Below are 23,241 nucleotides of genomic sequence, written 5' to 3' on the forward strand. Positions count from 1 at the left end.
TAGTTTTTTGCCTTTGAGTAAATATCCCCAAATGTTTTTTTTTTTTATTTTCATCTTAAAATTATGAGTGAATTAATGAAGTCAATGGTGCCAATAAGTGTTAAGGAATTTTATAAGCATTTGTTAGATTTTATTTTTTTGCAAATCCTGCGTTTGGGACGAAGGAACACTTCCGATCATCACAGGATAATTAAACACGTTGCGATTACTTAAATTGATTTCCTTTTGAGCAAAACGCATTCACTTACATGCACGTCTACCAGAAATAAGATGACTAACATCTACAGTAGATCAGAGTCTTCTATCCTTAAAGCCTCTTAACATTTTCAGCCATGGAGAATGACTCATTTTGTCTGTATCTTCTATGGTCAGATAAAATATGCATGTTTTCAGGGCTCTTTTTGCAAACGCTCAAAGAGAACATTATTGGCATGTAATATCAGCATGACTTTCATATGAAGCTCAAGTTATTTTCATTCAACTCATCCAGTTGTTAACGATCAAATATTTAAACTGGCTAACCTCTGATTATTTCCTGGAAAGCCTTTGGTTTGCATCGGATCATAAAGGATGATGAACGTGAGCAGGGCTTTAAAAGTCAGCTTTTTCCATGTCGACTTTATAATTCCCAACATCTGTTCTGCAGTAAAGAGAAAACCGACACATATTTAAAATGCATTTTATTTTCCTTTCCAAGAAACAAAAAGCAGACAAAGAAATAAGATGAAGGGAAAAGGGGGAGGGGGGAAACCAGTATATAAAGAGATGCAACCTCTGGCGTCCTGAAAAAAATATGTACATTTCGAAAGAATATCCATACAAAACATGCCACATACAATAAAAATGATCATTATATTTATTCATATTCCCTAAAAGTATCTCTGCTGTACAGATCCATTAGCTTTTTTTTATTTTTTAAAAAGGTGAGGTTAAAAAAAACCTTCAATTTCAGCAAACTTTATTAAATTAAAGGATTTGCAGAGAACTTAAATTAATTCAGAGAAGTTAAAAATGAATTCGGCTAAAATCAAGTGAGCACATCAGGGTTCTTCCCTTGAAATAGAAACATACCAAAAAAATATATATATCCATATATATATTTATATATGCGTATCACTGTTTGGGATACTTGATCAATATCTACCACTTTAAAGAAGGTCTCTGTTATACAATGAGAGTGCAATTCATTACCAGGTTAAGTATGGGGTTAACTTTGAGAATTACAATAAACAGACATGAGACCAAGGAACCATTTCACAAGGTTTACCAACACATTCACTTCTATAGGGAAGATATTCAAAAAAGCAAACCACAAACAAGATTCTAGGGAGTTCAAGGTTTCTCCATTCAAGACTATATAGATCCAATTCTGACCGTTTACTGGAAAGGTTTTGGTAGTCAACAAGCAGTAGCATAAATAAACACAAACCAAGGGAGAAAAAAACAATACATAAATACAAATGCTATGCACCGTTGTACTGCTTTATGAAAAAAGGTGATTTTTTTTTTTTCTTTCTCTGTAGCGCAGCTCAGTAATCGCCTCGGCGTCTCGTCTGGAACCGCTGTTTTCCTCACCGCCGTCTCAACAAACGCGTCTCGGAGCCAAAAAAACCCCCCCAAAAACCACCTAATAGAAAAAAACACGTAAATGCAAAAAAAAAAAACCCCAAAAAAAAAAAACTGGTTCATATACATAAAGATATTAAGTTTGCAAATTTTACATATATTTATATTTATGTACAGCTTTGTTAAAATGATATCCAGTGGTTGATTTTTTTTTTATTATTATTTTCAGCAACTTTCACTTTTATTGATTACAAAGGGGCTGGATAAAGAGCCGCACTCCCCCTAATGCATATACGATATATACAGTTTGTACAACTTTTGCATTTTTAAAATCATGTGAGGTCTCAGGTTGGGGGAGGAAAGAGGGATCAAAGTCATATAGGAAGGTGGAGTTTTAGTAAAGCTCCCTTTAAAGACATTTTTTTTCTTATTTACTTTACACGGAAATGAAAACAAATGCCCTTTTTTCCCAATAAGTCTTTCCCTGCCACCAGTTCAGCCTCGATAAGACAGTACCAGCACTGGGATGGAAACTTAAAAAGTATGCACACTATAGAGAGGGGGCATAGAAACACTGCAGGCTGTACTTCAGGCAGAGGAAGACTTACTTACAGTAAAGTTTTTAAAAAACAGTCCATTAAATAACGCAGAGAGGAAGAGACATGATTCATAGGTTGGTTTTCTTTAAGGTTGATGTGTGAGGAGGTTGTTATTTTAGGGAGTTCAAAGCAATGAATGGGACAGTAGTCATGCATCCACCGGCTCCTTTAAAACAACAGCGTTTAAAGCGACAATCTGAAGGGTTTCTTGGTTAATGTGGATTCAGGATGTACGGATTTAACTGTTCATTTAGCAAGTCAAAAAAGGGCGGATGTTATTGTGCTTTCACAAAGCGAATAGCATGATTTTGAGATGCATTTACAAAAGAAAAAAACAACAAATAAAAACAAGAAAAAAGGAAAGGTTAATTTCCCAGATGGGTTGGTGCCAATAATGATGCCCTTTAAGCTTCCAATTGTGATTTTAATGAAATATCTTATCAAAACTGATATATTCCTCTGTATAAATAATCCATGTTTAATAACAACGTTGGCTCCTTATTGTAAATCAACATCAGCATAGAGTAGATAGAGCAAACCTGCTGCTTTAGATTCCCTGCTTGTCCGAGAGGGCTAAGCCCGGTAAAAACACACCCCTCCCTCCCACCCCCACAGTAGCAGTTAACAGTTTGTGTTTTTTTTTTTCTTATACAAAGCAGTCATTTCCCGCTAAATCAGTGAGGTAGACTGTGTCAAACCAACCCACCTTGGGCCACCTGGAGGTGAACAGCATCTAACATTTTTTTTGTTTTTTCTTCTATCGATCGTTTACAGTTCTTACGTCAAGATTGTCTAGCGAGCCAATATCCGTGTTGTCGAAGAGGACTTTTAAGGGGGGGAAAAGTGCCGTTTCCTGGGAGGTTGAGGGAGGGGGTGTGGGTTGCGTAGGATAGGTCCAACTACAAACATGAAAATGCATCCTTAAGTTCACTCCTAGTTTTTGAACATGGCTTGTCGTCAAAGCTCTGTGAGAGCTCGGGTCTACGGGTGTTGGATGTCAGAGGGTCAGAATCATTTGGTGCTGTTGAGGATTGTTTTCCAGCCACTGCAAGCTTATTGAGGGTAGACAGTAAAGAAGGGTGGAGGTGGTGGTGGGGGGGTATGGGAAAGGGTGGGTCATTTGTCCAAACATCAGAGTTAGACCCCCCTCCTACCCCTGCCCCCTCCCCATCAAATCTATGTTTGCTGTAAAGTGATTGGTTGTTTTTTTTTTTTTATGATTAATGCTCTTCAGACCTTTGGCTACAAGATGTCATCACTTTAGTCTATTAATAGCAGAGGACAGCCTTCCTCCATGTCTTTCAGAACAGCTTATGCACTGGCGATGTAGGATTCAAAGGCTTTGGCGCAGGAGTGTTGTGGTAGCAGCGAGGGCCAGTCTCCGTTCCGCTTTCTCCTGGCTAGTTCATCCACTTCCGGCAATTCCAGGCTCCACAATGGCAGGGGATCTTGTGCTGATCGTCTTCGAAATCAAACTGGTAGTCGTACGTCAGCTGAAATAAGGACACAGAGGCTGGTTAATGCTGCCGTTTATACACATGAGGTTACAGGAGAGAGTTTGGGATTGACGAGACTTCAGTTCACCTCTTCTCCTTTGGGGATCCTGCGGCTGGAAATGATGATGATCTTGTCTTCTTTGTCAAATGTTACAACCTCAGCAACACAGTTGGGGGCACAGGAATGGTTCACATAGCTAGGAGACAAAAAAAAAAAATAGAGGTTGGTAACAAAACATACAAGATCAAACGGGTTTTGCTCTCTGGGGCCAATTCTACAATCAATACTCACCGAGCCGGACCGCCTGTAAGGGTCGCATCGATCACCTGCTCGTTGTTGATGCGGAACATGTAGATCCCCCGGTTCTAAGAGGAAAAAATGAACCAGCAGCACAACAGTTTACCACGGACCTTTATAACAATAAAATAGTTTTGTAACAGCAAAAATAATCTCGAAGGAACAATAAAACAAAGAGACGTTATTACAAATAAATTAGAAATGCACCAAGAAATCGGCTGGTGACCAGACTGAGACGATTTTTTAGCTCGATTGGCCTTGATGAGTAACCGGCTGGTTGAAAACTTAAAAATCCAATCTTTTTTCAGATCACTGAATGCACCATATGCAAGCGCTACCAGGTGAGAACTATTAAAGCTGCTAGTAAGACAAACAGAGTTAGAGGCTCTTCGAAAGCAAAGTATTCCTACAGAGAGAGATGCTGGCTGACACCCAACCTTTGACCTCTTTGCCCTCTCATTTGCAGTTTTGTTCATTTCATATCCAGCTGCTTCTCGTAGGAAAAGGAACATTTCAGGTAGAAAACAAATGTCCCATCGTATCTGAGCTGGGCCAAAGCGAGCGAATTCACCTGACTCCAGCAGATACCAGCAAGGTTGAACGTATTACCACAAAGTTTTATTCGTTTCAACTTAAAGCTCCATCTCTTATGGAACCACGCTGGATCTGAAAGGGCTGGAAGCCTTTTGGAAATTTAAATAAGTAAGGAAATAAAGACAGATAGTGATGTCTATTAATGCTAAAGGCACCAATTCATCATCACCTCTGCTCCTAATACAGGTAAGAAGAATATTAAATCAGTAATCAGCCACAAATCTTTGCTCTGTACACCCCTAAAGTGCATAAAACAAAATTTTTACTCCATTTCATGAACTTCATTGCGATGAAACTTTTTGGTACCTGTGACTCGTAGATCTTCTCGCGGCGGTTGGCCACCTCGTTGCGTATGACCGTACCGATGTACTCAATGACCATGGTGTGCTTCTCCAGATCCTTTGCAGCATACAGCCCCAGGCCCTGAATGCGAGAACGCGCCAGATAAACGTTGTTCTTCCACTCAGTCTTCAGACGCCGATACTGGGAGGACTTGGAGTGAACGAACTGCTTGCTGTATGGTGTGTTGAGCTCTCCAGTGAAGGTGCTCTGGTAGGCCTTGGACACGCTGGTGCTGTTTAGAGTATGAGGCCTTCAGGCAGAGAGAAAAGACTGATTGGTCATTTAGAAAAGATACATCTGCGAAGCAAATAGAGCTGCAGTCCATCTTAAATACTGTATTCATACAGCGTTGACTTTAACGTGACTGACAGAAAACCAACGATACTGTTAAAAAGAAACGTTGCAGCCTTTCATCCAGCTCACAAAAACTTAAAATCTATAAAAAAAAAAAAAAACAAACAAAACCTTAAAGTTGTTTAACATTTCCACCGTTATGGTTTCAACAGCAGCTTTTTTTTGCAGCTTGTGAAGCTTTACCTTTTGCACTGAGTGGGAACCTTGGGCTCAGAGCGAGCACAGCCTGTGGGATTTATCATGAGTGGAAGCTCCATCAGAGGGTGCCGGCCATATCGGAACTGGTAGTTCTGGCAGCTTTCAACTCCGGGCAACTAAAGCGTTAACAAAGGCAGCTATTAGTCACGTCGCATCTGATAAAACAGCTCTCGGAAACATGGCGGTTATGGTGTTTGATTTAGTCTGGCACTCTGTCACCCTCAGATAAACAATGAGTCACGCTCACATCAGCAACTCGGAGCAGATTCTTACCGACTCAGTGATTCGCATGACAGCATGGACGGTGAGTCCATACATCTCCTCTCCCTTCACATGTTCAGTGAACAGCTTCAACATGGATGAATCATCTCGGAGTTTAGCAACCTGCTGAACAATACGGTCCCAGATTCCTGGAGAACAAGGCAGGAGGATGTTTTCAATTACATGCCACAAAAAGTGTTTTCAAGCCTAACTTCAATAAAAAGCACATATGGTGCCTTGCAGGACAACGCACTTCTTCATATGTTGTCAAATATGTATTTTATTGGGATTTTGCGTACTAAACCAACACAAAGTCGTGCGTAACTGTTAAGTGGAAAGAGAAATATACACGTATTAAAATTTTTTCAACAAATAAAACTGTGGACAGTGTGTCCTGTACATGTTTTCACAGCCCTCTTTAAACCGATGCACCCGTCAGTAAAGAGTCCCCCCGTAGATTGAGTTTCAGTATAAAAACAACTGTTCTGTGAGGGTCGCCGGGTTACGTCATACCACAGCAAACACCTGAAAGAAGGAGCTCTGATCAGATGAAATCAAAACTAGGGCTGAAAAAATTGGGATTAATCGATTATTGAAATAATTGTCAGGTAATTTAGTAATTGAATAATCGTTAACTGGAGTATAGAGACTCTAAATTATGATATTTACTAAAAGAACAGCCTACCCAGAAGAGTAATTCAGCCAAAAATGTACAATAAATATATATACTTTGCATTCAAGATGAAAAACCTGTAAAAAAAAATCTCTTTAAAAAGCCAGAATGCAAGTCACACTTTATGCACTTTTTTGTTTGTGGCCATTTTTACTACAGAGGTAGATAGCACTGTATTGGTCAACCAGAAAGGGCCGTCTTTTTGTTTTAGCTGCAGATGCGTCTTTTGCTACTCATGTTCAGGTGAACACGAAAAACATGCTATATTACTGTATTTTAGGCAATACAACGTTGATTATTGTTCTTAAAATAGGAATCAAACTATTTGTTTGCCTGCATTTTCTCTTTCACCTATTTCTATTAAGCTGGTTTTATGAGCAAGTAGTTCAATGAAAAATCTGCAGAATGGGCCAATTTTTTATCCAATTACTACTTTGTGTTGTTCTGTCCCATAAAATCAAAATAAAACAAGTCCTACTTAATGGTTTTACAAGACAAAATGTGTGTGTGTCTGTGGGGCTTATCCAATGGGTATGAATACTTTTGCACAGCTCTGCATGACACTGGAAGAAAGTGGTTCTTACCCTCTGCAGTAGCGTCATGGTAGTGCAAGTCTTCCATGCCGTGCTCCAGAACGCGCACCTCAAACAACGGGCGGCCGTCATCCTCACCGATGCGACAGCGGTATCGACATCTCTTGTTGGGCACACGCGTGCTCCAGTAGATGCGCGTGGCCTCGTAGCCAACGGGGAAGATGGCAGTGGGTGAGTGGAAGTTTGCCATTTGGGAGGGTAGCAACTGGCCGATTGCATGAAAGATGAGACCGCCAACACGAAACAGGTGGATCCGGTCACTTCGCTGCAGTATGCTGGCGATCTGCTTCACCTCGTCTCTCTCGATGTAAACACGGCGCAGAACAGCAAAGGTGCTGAGTTCGTCGTCGCTGGGGCCCTTCAGCTTGTGCTGGGTGCACAGCATGGTCTTATCCTTGAAGAACATGCAGCGTGCCCTGATGGCACAGGCGAAGTGGTAGACGTTTGGGCAGCGCAGTCTGTTGCAGCTGTTGGTGGCGCCGGTTTTCTGGCAGTACGCACAAAGAGTCCGCAGCCCACGACGCAGGGCCACCTCTACGTTGATCAGAGCGCCGCCCTGGGTCTCGTACACCTCTGTGGACCACAGAGCACAATTAAGGTGCACCCACAGGTCCACGTCTATGTTGAGCAACCGCGCAGGCCCATCTGTGGCGCCGTCACCTTCCTCATGGCAGAAACAACATTTGCGTTTATCCCGAGGCAGCTTTTCAGGTCGGAGGGTGATGCGCAGGCGGTCCATCAGCTCTGACACTTCCCGGCTGGTCTCTTTCTTAGAGCCGCCCTTTCGTATTGTGATGATAATCTGAAGACGCTTCCAGCGAATGCCCTTCCATTTTTTCATTTTGGGATGCATCATCCCCTCATTGGGCGAGAGAGGTCTGCGTTGCTTTACAGCTTTAGGAGAAGACTCCATGGGGCTGGGAGACTCTCTAGGAGGGTGGACTGGCTCAGTCACGCAGTCCTCCTCCTCCTTCACAACAAGATTTTTATAATCTTCATTCAGCGCAGGAGGATCAGACTGTTCTGAGGTTGGTTCAGTGTTTAACACCGGGGCAGGAACATCAGATTCTGTGGCATTCACTGGTTGAGCAGCGTCAGCAGCAGAACCTACATCCTGTTCACACTCTGTCTTAGTCTGGATGTTGACGTGGCTGGAGGAAGGAGGAGTTGGAGAAGTTGACTTTTTGGGGGATTCAGCCTCATCAGCAGCGACTGGCTGAGCTGGAGGGGGCTGAGGAGGAGAAGGTGAAGGAGGTGGAGATTCCTCCACCGGTATAACAGGAAGATGGCGTACGTCCAGATCACTGACATTGGTTGTGTAACAGTGCTGTGCTGGTTTGTCATCGGACTCTTGGAATTCCTACATGAAAAATGCACGGATTAAATGGGCAGTTTTTTTTTAGAAACGACATCCAATAAAAAGGTAAACAAGAACAACAGCGTCTAACCTGCTTAATAAGGGCCAAAATGTCCACTTGTTTCTTCAGCGTACAGCCAGGGAGCGAAACATCAAACTGTCTCAGCCACTCATCCTGACTGAAGGAGGTGCTGTCTTTGGTGCACAATGCCTCTGGAAAACAGAACCACCAACATTGGTGCCAATTTATCGACTGATAAACCAAATATGGCAAACTTGAAAACAGTCTCAGGGTTGTTGCACCTTCTGTTGACAAATCTTAAGTCTAGAAGTTCACACTACATTGAAATGGGTCCATAGCCTGAGACGCCTCAACTATTATTGAAGTTCAAAAGAGTCAACAGCACAAACAGTACTCTGCCATCAGCCATTGTTATTGTTAATATCTTCTTCTTCTGTGGGTTTAAAACTGGTCGGCATCCGTTATGCTGTGTATTCATTTCTGCTGATTGCAGTCATGCTGACCATGTGCCAGGGCTTCCCTCTTACAGGAAGATTTAGTTTTTCTTGTCTACACGACAGAGGAGAACGGGACGTATTCAAAACGTTACGCTCTGGAACCTGTTTTCAAAACAGGCGTTGTCGTGTAAACGGACAGTAGAAACGCAACTAATTTTGTCCGTTTTTTACCCAAAAAAAATTTAAACAGGGCTTTGGACACTAAGATCCAATTCCAGTGTTGGCTTAAAGGCCTTGAAAGATCATCCAACTGGGCCAATAAATTACTGGCAACCAGATGAATGCATGGCAGCTGAAATATAATAGTCCATCAAAAACCGCATCAAATATCAGTGTTGTGCCAAACCTAGACTGTTCTCTTTCAACATTCGTTTCGGTATCTCACTACGGGACACGCCTCCAGCGCCTGTCCCCCAGAAGCTCTATTACATTATGCCAGTCTTGACTGGCAGGCGGAAGTGACGTCCGCTCCCATGGGAGGGACTTCCTCCCAGTATAAAAGTCGACGTCACGTAGGTGATCTTCAGTCTAACACCTCTTCTCGCTCCCAGAAGCACCTCTCAGACGGTCCTTACAGTAACTTGAGCTAGCTTAACTGTTCACAGAGCGAGCTAACAACTCGGTCGCCGAGCGCTTCTCAATAATTGTGCTCGACTGTTCTGAGTTCCTTTCAACGCTGGTCTGTCGCCAAACAGCAGCGCTGCAACTGGTCACCAAACTAGCTGCAACCTTAACGGAGCTTAAGAAGTTGTGTAACTTGCACTCATTCTCACCATGAACAGAGTCAAGCCACCATCTAGAACCTGCACATGTGGCAACCTCATAGCTGGGGCAGATACCCACTCTGTCTGCGCTTCGTGTCTGGGGCTGCAACATGCCCAGGACGCGTTGGCGTCACCGGCGAGCTGCGAGCACTGTGCACGGCTCTCCCTTAAGTCTCGTCGGCGCAGGCTAGCACGCCAAGCTAGCCTGTCGGAGGTTGATCCTATGATGGGGGTAGCCAATCCCCCGCCACCGGAGCTTCCTGGTACTGATGAGAGAGAGCCCACTTTAGCTGGAGCCAGTTGGGGTGATCAGCTCGACGCTGTCGCGCCACTGACTGACCCAGAGGAAGACGAGGCCGCACTTCCAGGTTTCAGTACTCTTGCTAATGCCGAGTCCGAATCTGAAATGGAGTCCATCAGTCTCGGGTCTGACGACGACGAGCTGGACTGCGGGCCTTATGCCATCCAGTCGGTTGCAAAGCCCTCGGTGACGGATGACACCAGCCGCTGTGGTTCCCCAAACCCGACGGCAACGGACCTGCATGATGTCTGCAGAAGGGCAGCAAAGAAGCTGGGCATCGAGTGGCCGGAAACCCTCACCGAAACTACCACATCTCGATATGAGGGGAAGCGGCTTCCGAGAGCCAAATCCTCCGGCAGACAGCTGTTGCCGGTCTTTCCCGAGTGCCTCGAGGAAGCAACCCGGTCCTGGAGCAATCCTCTCACCGCCAAGAACCCCGCCCTGGGAGGGTCGGCGCTGGACTGGACGGGCATGGAGGCCGGTGGTTTTTCACATCTGCCTCCCGTAGAACCTCTGCTGGCATCTCACCTGCACCCATCGTAAAAGTCAGCCATGACAGCGGCAGGACCCACCCTTCCCTTCAAAGCTGACTCTTTTCAGTCCACTCTGAATGAGAAAAGCTACAAGGCGGTGGCTGCATCTGTTAAAGCCTTAAACGCTTCGTCTCTTCTCCTCGCTTACCAAGCGGAATTACAGGAGCAGATGACTGGCACACCGATGGCCGATTTGTGGGACGAGTTGTGCGTGGTGACAGACCTATGCCTGGGTGGGAGAGCAGGATCTGCCAGACACCTGCACCCCCCCTACCAGGACACATCCTGTCCCAGTTCGAGTTCAGAACGCCACGTTCAAGGCAACTCAAACGGCCTGCAGAGCCGACGTTGGAGCTCATCGTTCAGAGCCGACTGAAGCGGAGGAGGATCAAAGCCACCGAGAGCTCAGTGGAGCCGCAGCTGTGGCCAGAAAGCACACACCAGTGCACAAACACATGCCAGTGTCTAAAAACACGACCTTCCCCCTTCACAACATGTTCAATAAAGTTGTTTTCTGGCACGCATCCAGGCCTGGAGCCGAGGGCGCAGCCACAACAAAAAAACATGAAAAATATGTTAAAAATAACACAAGGACAGGACATGGCCGTGCAGCTGCACATGAGGCCACAAGGGGAAGCTCTCGCTCCAGCTTTGGCACAGCGGCAGGCTGGAGCTCCCGCTCCACCCTTGCCACAGCTGCACATGAGGCCTCAAGGGGGAGCTCTCACCCTACCTCTAACACAGCAGGCTGTTTTTTCTGTGGAAGAAGCAGACCTGGGGCGAGCGCAGCTGGCAGTTGTAGCGGAACAGTTGATCCCTCAGCCGGTGTTGCGCAGTGTTTACACGGAAGCACCTTTAGGTCCACTGGCAAACAAGACTCAACTGTGGCGAGCGTGTGGAGTGTCAGATTGGGTGATAAAGACTGTGTCCAAGGGATACAGGCTCCAATTTGTGACAGCCCCACCCCGTTTCAAGGGCATAGTACAGTCATACGCCCGGGGAGAGTCCGCTCGCGTCCTGCAAGAGGAAATAATTTCCCTGCAGCACAAAAGAGCTGTCCGGCTGGTACCGCAGGAGCAAAGCAGAGACGGGTTTTACTCCAGATACTTTCTCGTGCCGAAAAGGGGCGGGGGTCTGCGACCGATATTGGATCTGCGGGCTCTGAACACATATCTGAGACGGTATTCGTTCAGGATGCTAACACACGCAGCTCTGATAAAGTTTGTGCGTCAAGGAGACTGGTTTGTCTCCATAGACTTGAAAGACGCATATTTCCATATCCCTATATACCCCCCTCACAGAAAATACCTCAGATTTGCGTTTCAGGGAGAGATATACGAGTACCTGGTACTTCCTTTTGGCCTCTCACTGAGCCCACGTGTGTTCGTGAAATGCACCGAGGCAGCCATCGCGCCTCTGAGGGAAAGGGGGATGCGTCTGGCGACGTATATAGACGATTGGCTGATTGCAGCTCAGTCTTTAGAGGAGCTCAGGACGCATGCCGAGATGCTTACTTTACATCTGACAGCCCTGGGATTCACAATAAACTGGGAAAAGAGCATTTTAACCCCAGTACAAACAATCACCTTCATTGGCCTGTCCCTGAATTCAGTCGAGTTCAGAGCGCGGCGCCTCTCAGCGGAACGAGTAAAAGCCTTTCAGGCTTGTCTGGCACTCTTTCGCAGAGGCACACAGGTGAAATTCAGGTTATGCCTCAGACTGCTCGGTCTGATGTCGTCTGCGCTGGCGGTCATCACACTCGGCCGTCTACACATGCGCCCGTTTCAAAGGTGGGTGGCGTCACTCAGCTTGAGCCCCACACGCCATGCTCACCGCATGTGTGTACGCGCGCCATCCTGACGAGGAAGGTAATTACCACAGATGCCTCGCTGACAGGCTGGGGAGCCACTCACGAGGGGATGATGGTAAACGGCGTTTGGAGTCCACAAACACAGACAGCTCACATAAATTGTCTGGAACTCCTGGCCGTGATGCTGGCACTGAGACACTTTCTGCCCTTTATCAAAGGGCACCATGTTTTGGTCAGAACGGACAACACAACAGTGGTTGCTTACATCAACAGACAGGGGGGTCTGCGCTCACGTCATTTACACGAGCTGGCATACAGACTGATAATCTGGACCAGCTCACACTTGCTGTCGCTAAGAGCGACTCACGTGCCAGGGGTAATGAACAGAGGCGCGGATCTGCTGTCAAGGGGCAATCCCCGCTACAAAGAGTGGAAACTCCACAGCGAGGTGATGTCCCAGATATGGAAGAGGTACGGCCGAGCAGAGGTCGACCTCTTCGCATCAGGGGAAAATGCTCAGTGTCCGATGTTTTTCTCACTGACAGAGCAACAAGCTCCGCTTGGGGTGGATGCTCTAGCGCACAAATGGCCGCCGGCCCTACTGTACGCCTTTCCCCCGCTGGAACTGATCATTCCTACTCTCGCCAGGGTGCGAGAGGGAAAACACTCACTCATTCTGATAGCTCCCCGCTGGCCAGGGAAACATTGGCTAGCGGAGATTTTTCAGATGCTACACTGCGAGCCATGGCAGCTTCCCCTCCGCAGAGATCTCCTGACGCAGGCACGCGGAGAAATATTTCATCCGCATCCAGAGCGCATGGCCCTATGGGCCTGGCCTGTGAGGGGTTAAATCTGGCTGCCAGTGGGCTTCCCCAGAGCGTTATTGACACAATTCAAAATGCAAAGGCCGTTTCCACGCGTAGCGTGTACGAGGGTAAATGGCAGGCATTCGTGGGTTGGTGCGCAAAACCTATGGTGAGCGTAATGCAAAGCCCTGTGTCGGACGTTTTAACTTTTCTGCAGGCACTGTTGGATAAAGGCTTGGCTTTTTCCACTGTGAAAGTGTACCTGGCTGCTATTTCAGCCTGTCACGTTGGCTTTGGTGACAAAACAGTGGGGCAGCACCCCGTGGTGTGTCAATTCATGAAAGGTGCACGACGGATCCGTCCAGTGTCGAGGAGCCTCACTCCTTCGTGGGATTTACCTATGGTACTCGATGCGTTGTCACGTGCACCGTTCGAACTGTTCCAGCAGGTTGAGCTCAAAGTGCTTTCCTTTAAAACGGCCTTATTGATTGCTCTGGTTTCTGCTAAGCGTGTGAGTGACATTCAAGCGCTCTCAGTTAACCCGTCCTGCATGCAGTTTCTGGGTGAGTCAAGGGTTTTACTGAAACCTAATCCTGCCTTTATACCTAAGGCTGCTATGGCTCTGCCATGCCGTGCCCTTGAATTAATGGCTTTCTACCCACCACCATTCTCCTCTCAGGAGCATGAACGACTGCATACGCTCTGCCCAGTACGAGCTCTGCGGTTATATGTGAAAAAACAGCAGATTTTCGTAAATCAGAGCAGCTGTTTGTGTCGTGGGCTTCATCACATAAAGGAAAACCTCTCACAAAGCAACGTCTTTCGCATTGGGTAGTGTGGGCTATTACTATGTCTTATGAGAGAGCAGAGGCCTTGCACCCCCTGCAGGTCTGCGGGCTCATTCCACTCGTGGTGTGGCATCATCCTGGGCATTGTTCCAGGGTATACCTGTGGAGGAAATATGTGAGGCTGCCAACTGGGCGACCCCTCACACCTTCACTAGGTTCTATAAACTGGATGTCACCAGGCCCACACTGGCTCACACGGTTCTGGGTGTGGGTTACACATTGCCATGAATGCAAGATGCATCTGTTGGTCTTCGAGTGAGCTTATCTGACAATACGGGAGCAGAAATATCCCATAGAGAGATACCGAAACGAATGTTGAAAGAGAACTTTAGGTTAAGGATTTAACCCCGGTTCTCTGAAACATGAGTGAGGTATCTCACCAGATCACCCTCCTTGCAGGGAGCGAGGAAGAGGTGTGCTTATTAAACTGAAGATCACCTACGTGACGTCGACTTTTATACTGGGAGGAAGTCCCTCCCATGGGAGCGGACGTCACTTCCGCCTGCCAGTCAAGGCTGGCGTAATGCAATGGAGCTTCTGGGGGACAGGCGCTGGAGGCGTGTCCCATAGTGAGATACCTCACTCATGTTTCAGAGAACCGGGGTTAAATCCTTAACCTAAACCCTACTTAAATTTATACTCAAAGCAACTTATCTAGGCATATCAGGCAGATTTGGACCTGGAAATAAAACTAAAAATCTTGACACTGCCCTTAACAGAAATAAATGCTCACCTGAGTGACCAGGTCCTTTCTCAGGGCCATCCACTCCAGGCAGCTCAGGGTTTGGGGGAGGGTACGTGACCTCGTAAGTACCTGGCATTTTAATGCTAAGCAGCTGAGCCATTGCCATCATTACATGATTAAGTTTCTGAAAACAGAAAATGCCAGTTTTAGGTTTCAATCAAATAGCATGTTGCAAAAACATTTAGGGAGAAAAAAAAAATCTTCATTTGGTCATGAATTATTACCTTGGCTGCAGCAGAAGACATTGTCAAGGTAACAGACACCTCATTACTTTTGGTCTTGTCCCAGTGGTTGGACATGGAAGCTGCCTTGCAATCAGGTGCTTCAAACGGTTTGTTTTCTGGGAATGCTGGAAAATAAATGGGAATATAATGACTTCACAAAACAACACTTTATAGTGAAATGAAAAGCTTGCTACCGAATTATACTGAAGCCCTGCTTAACAATTACTGAATATGTTTCGTTTAATCTTTAAGAGTAAAGTCACACTGAAGATGCTATTTAATACCTGGAATGGCAGTGCGAGGTATGACGGGTATGATGGGGGATATAGCTCTCTCCGTCTCCTCCTCTTTAGGCTCTAGCAGGTGAGGAAAGCGTGGATTTATGTCTCCTACGTTACTCTCAGGCGATGATGCGGGGATGATGGTTTCTGGAGTATCCTCGTCATCACTTTCCATCCTGTTAGGAACATATCTTAATCAGCAATTTCCGAATAATATTATTCCGCCCGACGAAGATCTTGAAGCAAACGAACTGTACCTGATGTCCTCATTCTGGTTATGTGGTGGCGTGGGGAGGGCTGCCAGGATGTCCACGCTCTTCACTTCCTCTTTTACAGAATCTGAAGAGGATATTATAGTATTTGTAGCACACATAGAATCCAGCATGATCGCATAAGCTGTCTGAAACATCGACAAAAATTACCCATTGGCTCTTCTGCTGTTTCTGTCTCCTTCTGGCTCTCAGAGAGCTCCTCACCGGGAGTCACTCCGTTCAGCAGCTTGTGCTGAACCGATGGAGGTGGAGTAGGTGGGAGGGAGGATGGGGGTGTTGGGGGGTTGCTGAGGTTACTCTGTAGGTATGCAAACAATAACATTCGAGGCTTTCTTTTTGACGTCATGATTGTCACAACCAGAAAACAATACTTTGCAGCTTTGTTATACCTTGGTAAGTAGCTGAGAATAGTAGTCTGGAATATTGTCCAGAACCGCGCTTCCAAAGGATCCTTTTAGCTGGTCTTTTCCATTTGCTGGACTGCTTCCAAAAGGGGCAAAAAAATCCAGGCTGGCGCTGATCGAGGGCTCCATCAACGGAAGCAACGACAGACCCTGGTGGGTAAATGTTCATTAGCTTTTGTATATTACATTTAATACTTTAGGACATGCATTTTTAAAACAAAGTTCACCTGTTTGATTTGTTTTATTAGGGTTTCAGCACTTTTGCCAACATCCTCCTTTTTATTCTTCTTCCGTGAGTTTGGCCCTCTGTCTCCAGGTGGCTTATTGATGCGCTTTGACTTCTGTATTGGAGCCCTTTTAGTTATAGACTGCAAATCCTGTGAAGTTTGAAAAGAAAACAGAGATTTTTCCCTCTTTGAATGAGAAGGTAAACAAGATTAGTTTGTTAGAACACACCTATACCTCCATATTTCGTGGAGTCCCTTGAAGCTTTTGCTCCAGCATTGCCAGTTTACTGTTGATGTGACCGTTGATCTCATTGTGAATGCCTTCAGAGGGCCTCTGAGCATTTAGCTGAAGATTCTTGGTTTTCAGCAGCTTCTGCAGCAGCTGCTGTCCAGTCTCAGATCTAGGACCTTGGGTCTCAGGCATGGTTCCAGTATTAATAAAGCATGCGTTGTTCCCAGAAGCAACAGTTTCACCTGATGTTTCTCTCTTTATTGCTCCTGGATTCGCCTCTGAGGAACCATCACACTGAAACTCCCTTGGTTCCTGCTTAATGTTTTGTATTGGGATCCTGCATTGCTCCCCTTGTTGTATGTAGCTTTCTGTAACGTTCTTCAGCTCTTGCTGAACATTCATGCCTCTCTGTGGCCCATTAGGGGTAACTGGAGTTGTCTGACATGAATCACTGTTTGATGTCTGAGTTTCTACTTTGAGTCCTGGACAATCAAGCGGACTCCTTGCTCCAGGTGACCTGAGTGGAGATGCCTTGACCTGGCTGAACGGACTGCCTCTCCCAGCTCTGTTATCAATTACAGAAGGTGAAGAGGCATGGGAAGAGTAAGGTGAGGCTGGATGGGCTGGGCTCATTCCAAAGGGACCTCTTGGAGAATATGCATGCGATGGGGAGCCTGGGACTCGTCCTGCTGCAGCTGCCATTAATGCTTGCTGTTGCGGCTGGTTGGGAGTGGGCGGGCGCATAAGCTGATTGAATACATGCCGTTGTGGATCTCCAGGAGAGTTGACAAGCGGTTGGCGGGGTGAATTCGGCCTTAGCATGCGGTTCTGCTCCATTGGGGAATGTGGCATTTGTAAATGACCTCTCATCATATGCTGCTGCATCATCTCCCCTGTTTGTGGCTGTTGCTGTGCTGGGACCATCATCCCTTGCTGTACCTGAGCAGCAACCCCAGGTTGCTGGCCAAATATACCTGGCTGTTGCTGATTGGCCAGGGCTGCTGGTTTGCCTCCATAAGGCATCTGCTGACCTTGCATCCCCATCATTTGCTGCTCAACCTGTGGCGCCTGTGCTCTCAGCTGACCTGGCTGACCCTGACTTACAGACATTCTTAGCATCTGACCCTGATGGAGCTGCCTCTGTGAAATCATAGCCTGGATGTGTTGTATTTGCTGATTTTGGGGAAGATTGCGGAGCTGAGGATTCTGAGCAATGATGGCTTGGATATTGATAGGGGTGCGGTTCTGTCCAGGTGGAACAATGGGTCTCTGTGGCATCATCCCTTGCTGCTGAGCTCTCATCATGCCCATCATGGCTTGTTGCTTCTGCTGCTGGGCCATGAGGGCTTGATGTTGCGGACTGAGGCCCATTGCAGTGGGCTGCGCCTGGCCAGGATTATTCTGACTCATCATCTGCTGCTGCATGGTGGGTTCTTGTGGTTTCTGTGGGGCGTTTTGGATGGTTTGCTGTTGTTGTTGAGTAAGGAAATCAACAGATTTGCCCTCCTCTTTCACAGTCATTAAACTGTGTTTGTCAGCACTGAGGGAACCTTGCCTCTGGAGACTCACTGGAAGCTGATGCTGTTGTTGAGCACCAGTCTGCTGGTTTACAGTCCCTCCAGTTTGTTGTTCGTGGACAGACTGAGGATTTGAATGGTGATGCTGAGTTAAATACATCTGATTTTGATGTTGCTGCTGTCGCCCTTGGTCCAGCTGATTATTTAGCGAGCATTGTTGTGAGCTCTGATTGGGAGTAGAAGGTCCGCTCTTCTGTGGTGGAGTTCTTGAATCTGGGCTTAAGATTCCACCGTCTTTGACCCCTGAGTTCTTGCTGTCAGTAGATCCCTGTGGCTGAGGTGTATTACTTCCTGCTGAAGGCGAGGAGCCCATCTGTGGGGTGGATGGCTGAGAAAGCCCTCCTTGGTCTTGGTTAGACTGACTGATCATTGGTGTTGCTTGTCTCTGCTGTGCCATTTGCTGCTGAGATGCCAGCATGCGCTGGGCGAGAATGTTCTGTTGTTGTGGAGTCAACTGAGCCGGGGTTCCCCTGAGTCCAGGGTGACCCGGAGATCCAACGACATTCTGCTGACCTATAATCAGCTGAGGTCTCGGTTGCTGTGACGGCTGATTCCCCATTAACCCTGGCTGAGCTGCCATCATGGCTTGAGACTGGTTGATAGGCTGACCTGTTACAAGGTTCTGCTGTGGTGGAGCTGCAGATTGACCTACGACGATTCCTTGTGGGACTTGCACCATGCTCTGTTGATTTGCCTGAGTGGCTATTATTCCCTGCTGACTGCCCGCTTGATGCTGGGCCATACGTTGACTTCCCATCATGCCAGGCTGTGAGTGAGGGATAAAACTGGGCTGTTGATTTGGGTGTGGCATCGGTTGCTGACACATCATTGCTTGCTGTTGTTGCTGGAGCTTTGCCAGCTGCATTCTATGCTGAAGCTGTCTTTCTTGAAGAATCCTGGGGTCGACACCTTGTACCGTAGGGCCCTGGGGGAAAAATCCAGCTGGAGCCCCAGAAGGACCTGGAACCCTTGGACCAGTTGCTCCAAGAGCTGTAGGAAGCTGCTGCTGTGGTCCTCCCATAATGGGCTGCCCTTGGGGCATCTGTAGAGGGATTCCCCCTGGGGGAATTATGCCAGGGTGCTGTCCCATTAATGCTGTCCCCTGCTGGCCTATCATCATCTGCCCAGGGATCTTTGGAAACATGTGAGAAGGCCCCCCTTGAGTAGGATGACCTGGGTTAAGAAGACCAGCGCCTTGCTGCTGCTGCTGATGCTGCTGCTGTTTGCTTCTGTACTCGGCAATAAGGTTGGTGTGCTCCTTCTGTTGCTTGCGTACCTAGAACAGAACATTTATACCATAATTATATACATATTACAACAGTCTAAATGTCTGATGTGAAATTCAAGGATGTTATGGTGGTCCCCAAATTCTGCAAACCTGGTCAAGCTGTTTCTGAATTTTGCTTTGCTCTTCAGTAACCAATTTCAGTTTCTCAGCATCAGCCTCTGCGAACTCCCTGCCGGCTTTCTTCGCCGTGCGCTGCTTAGCGCAAAGTGCTTTGCGTGATTTCCGATGAACTCCGATTTGTTCTTCCAAAATTTTCAGCTGCATCTGGAGAAGCTGTTGGGTATGAAGAAGCCACTCTTCATACTGGTGCTGCTCTGCATCATCTGTAATAGAGGAGGATACCTTCAATTAATCCTATTGAGAAACTTGTGCATTTCAAAATTAATAAACACATTTCTAATGAGAGGAACTGCAACTCAAACATACTGATGATTCCTTGCACAAATTGTGGAGGATTAGGTCTTGACTGGACGGGATCACTTGTTTCTCCCTCCTGAAAAACGAAGAGATTGTTAACAGTAAATAGGAATGAAAATGACTTGCAATTAAATACATCTCTCAAAAAATAAAAATAAAAGCAGACCTTTGGTGGTCCGGGTGCAACCTGAGCAGGATCTGTGCCCGGGGCAGAGGCCAGTCGCTGGGCAAGCAGAGAAACTTGTTGCCTTCAAAAAAAAAAAAAAGAATAATGTTACAAATTACCACCTCTGTTGTAGCTCTCACTACCACCTCTGACCACAGATGTATTCAGAAATGTATAGACATATTTGCATTAAAATCTTTGACAAGCATTTAAGTGTCCCATAGCAGCTAAAGTGCCACAGAAAAGTATTCACACCCCTTGAATGGTTCCACGTTGTCACGTTACAACCACAACCAGGATTTTAGCAAAAGACCCACACAATGTAGTGCATAACTGTGATGTAGAAGAAAAATTATATTATATTCATTCTCCCTGCTCTGATAATCCTAAATAAAGTCACCCAATCAGTACCTAGAGTCCATTTGTTTATTTAATCTGAATATCAATTTTACTGTTCTCTGAAGGCCTCAGATTTGTGTTAGTGAACAAACAGCTGCATGAACACCAAGGAACTACGCAGACAGGCCAGGTACATAGTTGTGGAGACGTTTAAAGCATGGTTAGATTGTAAAACCATATTTCAAGCTCTGAACATCTCACGGAGAACTGTTGAATACACCACCTGAAAATGGAAAGGCAGCATAGGACAACTGCAAACCTACCAACATGTGGCCGTCCACATAAACTGACACGCTGGGCATAGCTGTGCATTGATCAGAGAAGCAGCCAGTAGGTCCAATGCAATTTTGGAGAAGCTGCAGTAATCCATGGCTCAGGTGAAAAAAATGGTTTTCAGGAAAAATATGAGTCATGCACTTCATAAATCTGGTCTTGATACAGGACTGACGAGAAGAACACCATAAGATGCCATGTAGGAGAAATAAGGTGATCTGGTCTGCTACATGTGGCGGAAAACTAATGCTACTACATATAACCCTGAAAACGCTAGCCCCATGTTGAAACATGGTAGTGGCAGAATCATCCTACTGGCATGCTTTTCATCAGCAGGGGCAGAGAGGCTGGTCAGTGATGATGGGAAGAGAGATTGAGCTAAATACAGGGCAATCCTCGAAGAAGAGCTCAAGTTGCAAAATGACAGCAACCTCAAACATACAGCCAGAGCTACAATGGAAGAGTTTAGATCAAAGCATATTCATTAGTTACAAAGGCCTAGTCAAAGTCTACACCTAAATCCACTTCTTCTGTGTCAAAACTCAAATCTGGTGCACATAGATGATCTTGATCTAATCTGACTGAACTTCAGGTGTTTTGCAAACAGGAATGGGTAGAAGATTTATATGAAGGAAAGATTCTGAAACCATGTAGCCTTTGCTTTCTACTTGGTGAAGCTTGTGGGTCCACGTGACAACATGTGAAATGTCTTAAGGATCATCAAGAACTATTCATACTTGCAATGCGCTGTGACCTTTGAGGTGGATTTGTTTTGCATTAAGTCATGCTAAATGAACTGCTCCTAAGACAAAAAAGGTTTATTGAACAAAGTACCTGTTGATCCCAGGAGGAACAACCATTGTCGGATCCTGTGCCAACACTCTTTTAATGCCCTTAAGAGCCACTATCTTTGCTTTGGCGATAGGATCAATAATGTCATCAGCAGCAAATTTCTCCAATTCTGCAACAAGATAATTTTCCTGATCAGCAAAAACAAAACATTACATAATGCACCGTCAGTAACCAGCCCTCGCGCTTACCTTTTTCAGGGAAGAAATTGTTGGCAAGAGGTGATTGCTTAACAACTGGCTGTGGTTGATGACCGAGGCCTGTGTGGATTCCCGGCTGTCCTGCCCTCAACATTGCTTGCTGTTGAGCCATCGCCATGTGAGGCTGAGGCACCATTCCAGGTCCCATAATCCTCTGCTGTTGCTGCATCATGTGTGGAGCAGGTGGCACCATTCCTGGTTGTTCCATCATTCCCTGGGCCGGGGGACGTGGCTGATGCTGCAGAATCAGTTGTTCAGGTCCCTGTGGGTTTGGGTGTTGACTAGAGAGACCAGCAAAATGAGAAGGGATGGCCCCCTGTTGAAGGGAACTCAACTGTTGCTGTTTCTGCAGTTCTTTCTTTTCATGCTCCAGGAGATCTTGAATGAGAAGAGGCAATTCCCCATCTAAAGAGCTCTCCACTTTTGCCAGATCTACTGCAGGAGAGTGCTGGCCCCCTACATCAGGCAGCCCCATGGAGTCATCGCCAATGTCTCCATGTGGGGCACCTGGAGAAAAAGGATCACCTTGTCCAGACAGAGAGTACTGAAGGGATCCGATTCGCACAGAACTGAGAGAGGCAGGCTGGTTTTCCTTTCGCTCTGTCTTGACTGTTGATGTGGTCCCCCTAAGAAGCATCGTCACAGCCCCTCTCATTTCGTCTTTGACCACAGATTGTCCTGGCTGCAGCTGGGGGGTCAGACATTTGTCCTCTACTTTGACTTTGGACATATCAGCACTCTCTGCAGCAGGTGGACGTAAGGTAGCAGAATCCTTCTGGGAAACTGTTGTTGAAGACTTCTGCCCAGGCTTATCTTTAGCTTTGTTTTCCACGTTACAGCGAGCAGATCCAGCAACAGATGAAGGCGTTTCGCCTTTTGCTTCTACCAGCCGCAGTTGGTCTGAAAAGACATCTTTGGGGTCACCCTGATCCAGTTCAGGGTCTGTGTAAGCCAAGAGGTCGAACTCATCACCGTTTAACAAGTCGTCCAGATGTGGATCATTGGTTTCCAGGTTGTCCAAGTTTCCCAAGTCATCGTCTCCTTTGTCGGGATCCAAGTCAAGAGTCAGATCATTTTCATCCTCCACACCACCATCTCCCGCAGCATCCCCTAGACCCTCAAGGTCAGGCTCTGGCAGTTCTTCACAGGTCCCTACACTTGCAGACTGGGGGTGTGTCACCAATCCTTGATGTGCAACTCGTTGCTGCTCAGTGCTTTGCACGTTCGAGTTGGAAGCGGATGCCTGAGGCTGCAACCGAGGCTGTTGGGATACTGGTCCTGCTGACTGCGAAGGCAGTAAACCGGGTACTGACATACGGCCCTGTGGTAGCCCCAGCTGTGAGGCCCCACTTCCATCGGCTTGAATACTCCCAGCTTGAGCTATGGGATGCTGCTGAAAGTAAGATGCAGGCAAATCTTGTTGTTGGACAAAGAGACGTGGTCTTGGCTGGGGTCCTCTGGGAATAAACTGTGGCCGTAAGGGTAGCCTTTGTGAGTTGTGTCTAAGTTCAATGAACTGTGGTGGCGGCCCTTGACCCAGTCCCTGCATGTTTTCTCCTCCATGTCCAGGCATCATGGTGTGTGGGTTTTCCATGCCTTGCATGTTTACACCAGGATTCTGTCTGATGCCCATCGCTTCAAGCCCAGGTTGGGGTAATCTTCTTTGACCTGGAGCCTGGGGTTGCCATTGAGGAGGGAATGGGGGACGACCAAACATACCATGAGGTCTGATGGGCCCTGGAAGCCTGATAGAAAAATGTACATCTTAGTTGAGC

General features: G+C 46.6%; 1 protein-coding gene across 1 annotated transcript in view; it reads right to left on the reverse strand.

The window, feature by feature from the left end:
- Window positions 1-663: 663 nt before the first annotated feature.
- Window positions 664-23,241, reverse strand: part of kmt2d (lysine (K)-specific methyltransferase 2D) — a 47,371-nt gene continuing 24,793 nt past the window's right edge. The window contains exons 35-55 of the mRNA XM_047362842.1: window positions 21,458-23,211; window positions 21,252-21,378; window positions 19,746-19,827; window positions 19,589-19,655; window positions 19,253-19,485; window positions 16,301-19,150; window positions 16,066-16,215; window positions 15,824-15,988; window positions 15,585-15,732; window positions 15,420-15,501; window positions 15,166-15,338; window positions 14,882-15,006; window positions 14,646-14,781; window positions 8,423-8,544; window positions 6,966-8,334; window positions 5,721-5,857; window positions 5,433-5,563; window positions 4,860-5,145; window positions 3,954-4,027; window positions 3,750-3,858; window positions 664-3,658 (exon numbers count right to left, since the gene is read on the reverse strand). Of these exons, the coding sequence (XP_047218798.1) occupies window positions 3,566-3,658; window positions 3,750-3,858; window positions 3,954-4,027; window positions 4,860-5,145; window positions 5,433-5,563; window positions 5,721-5,857; window positions 6,966-8,334; window positions 8,423-8,544; window positions 14,646-14,781; window positions 14,882-15,006; window positions 15,166-15,338; window positions 15,420-15,501; window positions 15,585-15,732; window positions 15,824-15,988; window positions 16,066-16,215; window positions 16,301-19,150; window positions 19,253-19,485; window positions 19,589-19,655; window positions 19,746-19,827; window positions 21,252-21,378; window positions 21,458-23,211 (8,413 nt within the window). The 3' untranslated portion in view covers window positions 664-3,565. The remainder of the gene's footprint in view (window positions 3,659-3,749; window positions 3,859-3,953; window positions 4,028-4,859; window positions 5,146-5,432; window positions 5,564-5,720; window positions 5,858-6,965; window positions 8,335-8,422; window positions 8,545-14,645; window positions 14,782-14,881; window positions 15,007-15,165; window positions 15,339-15,419; window positions 15,502-15,584; window positions 15,733-15,823; window positions 15,989-16,065; window positions 16,216-16,300; window positions 19,151-19,252; window positions 19,486-19,588; window positions 19,656-19,745; window positions 19,828-21,251; window positions 21,379-21,457; window positions 23,212-23,241) is intronic.

Source organism: Girardinichthys multiradiatus, chromosome 1 (genome assembly GCF_021462225.1).
Source record: "Girardinichthys multiradiatus isolate DD_20200921_A chromosome 1, DD_fGirMul_XY1, whole genome shotgun sequence".
In the NCBI taxonomy this organism is placed as follows: Eukaryota; Metazoa; Chordata; class Actinopteri; order Cyprinodontiformes; family Goodeidae; genus Girardinichthys; species Girardinichthys multiradiatus.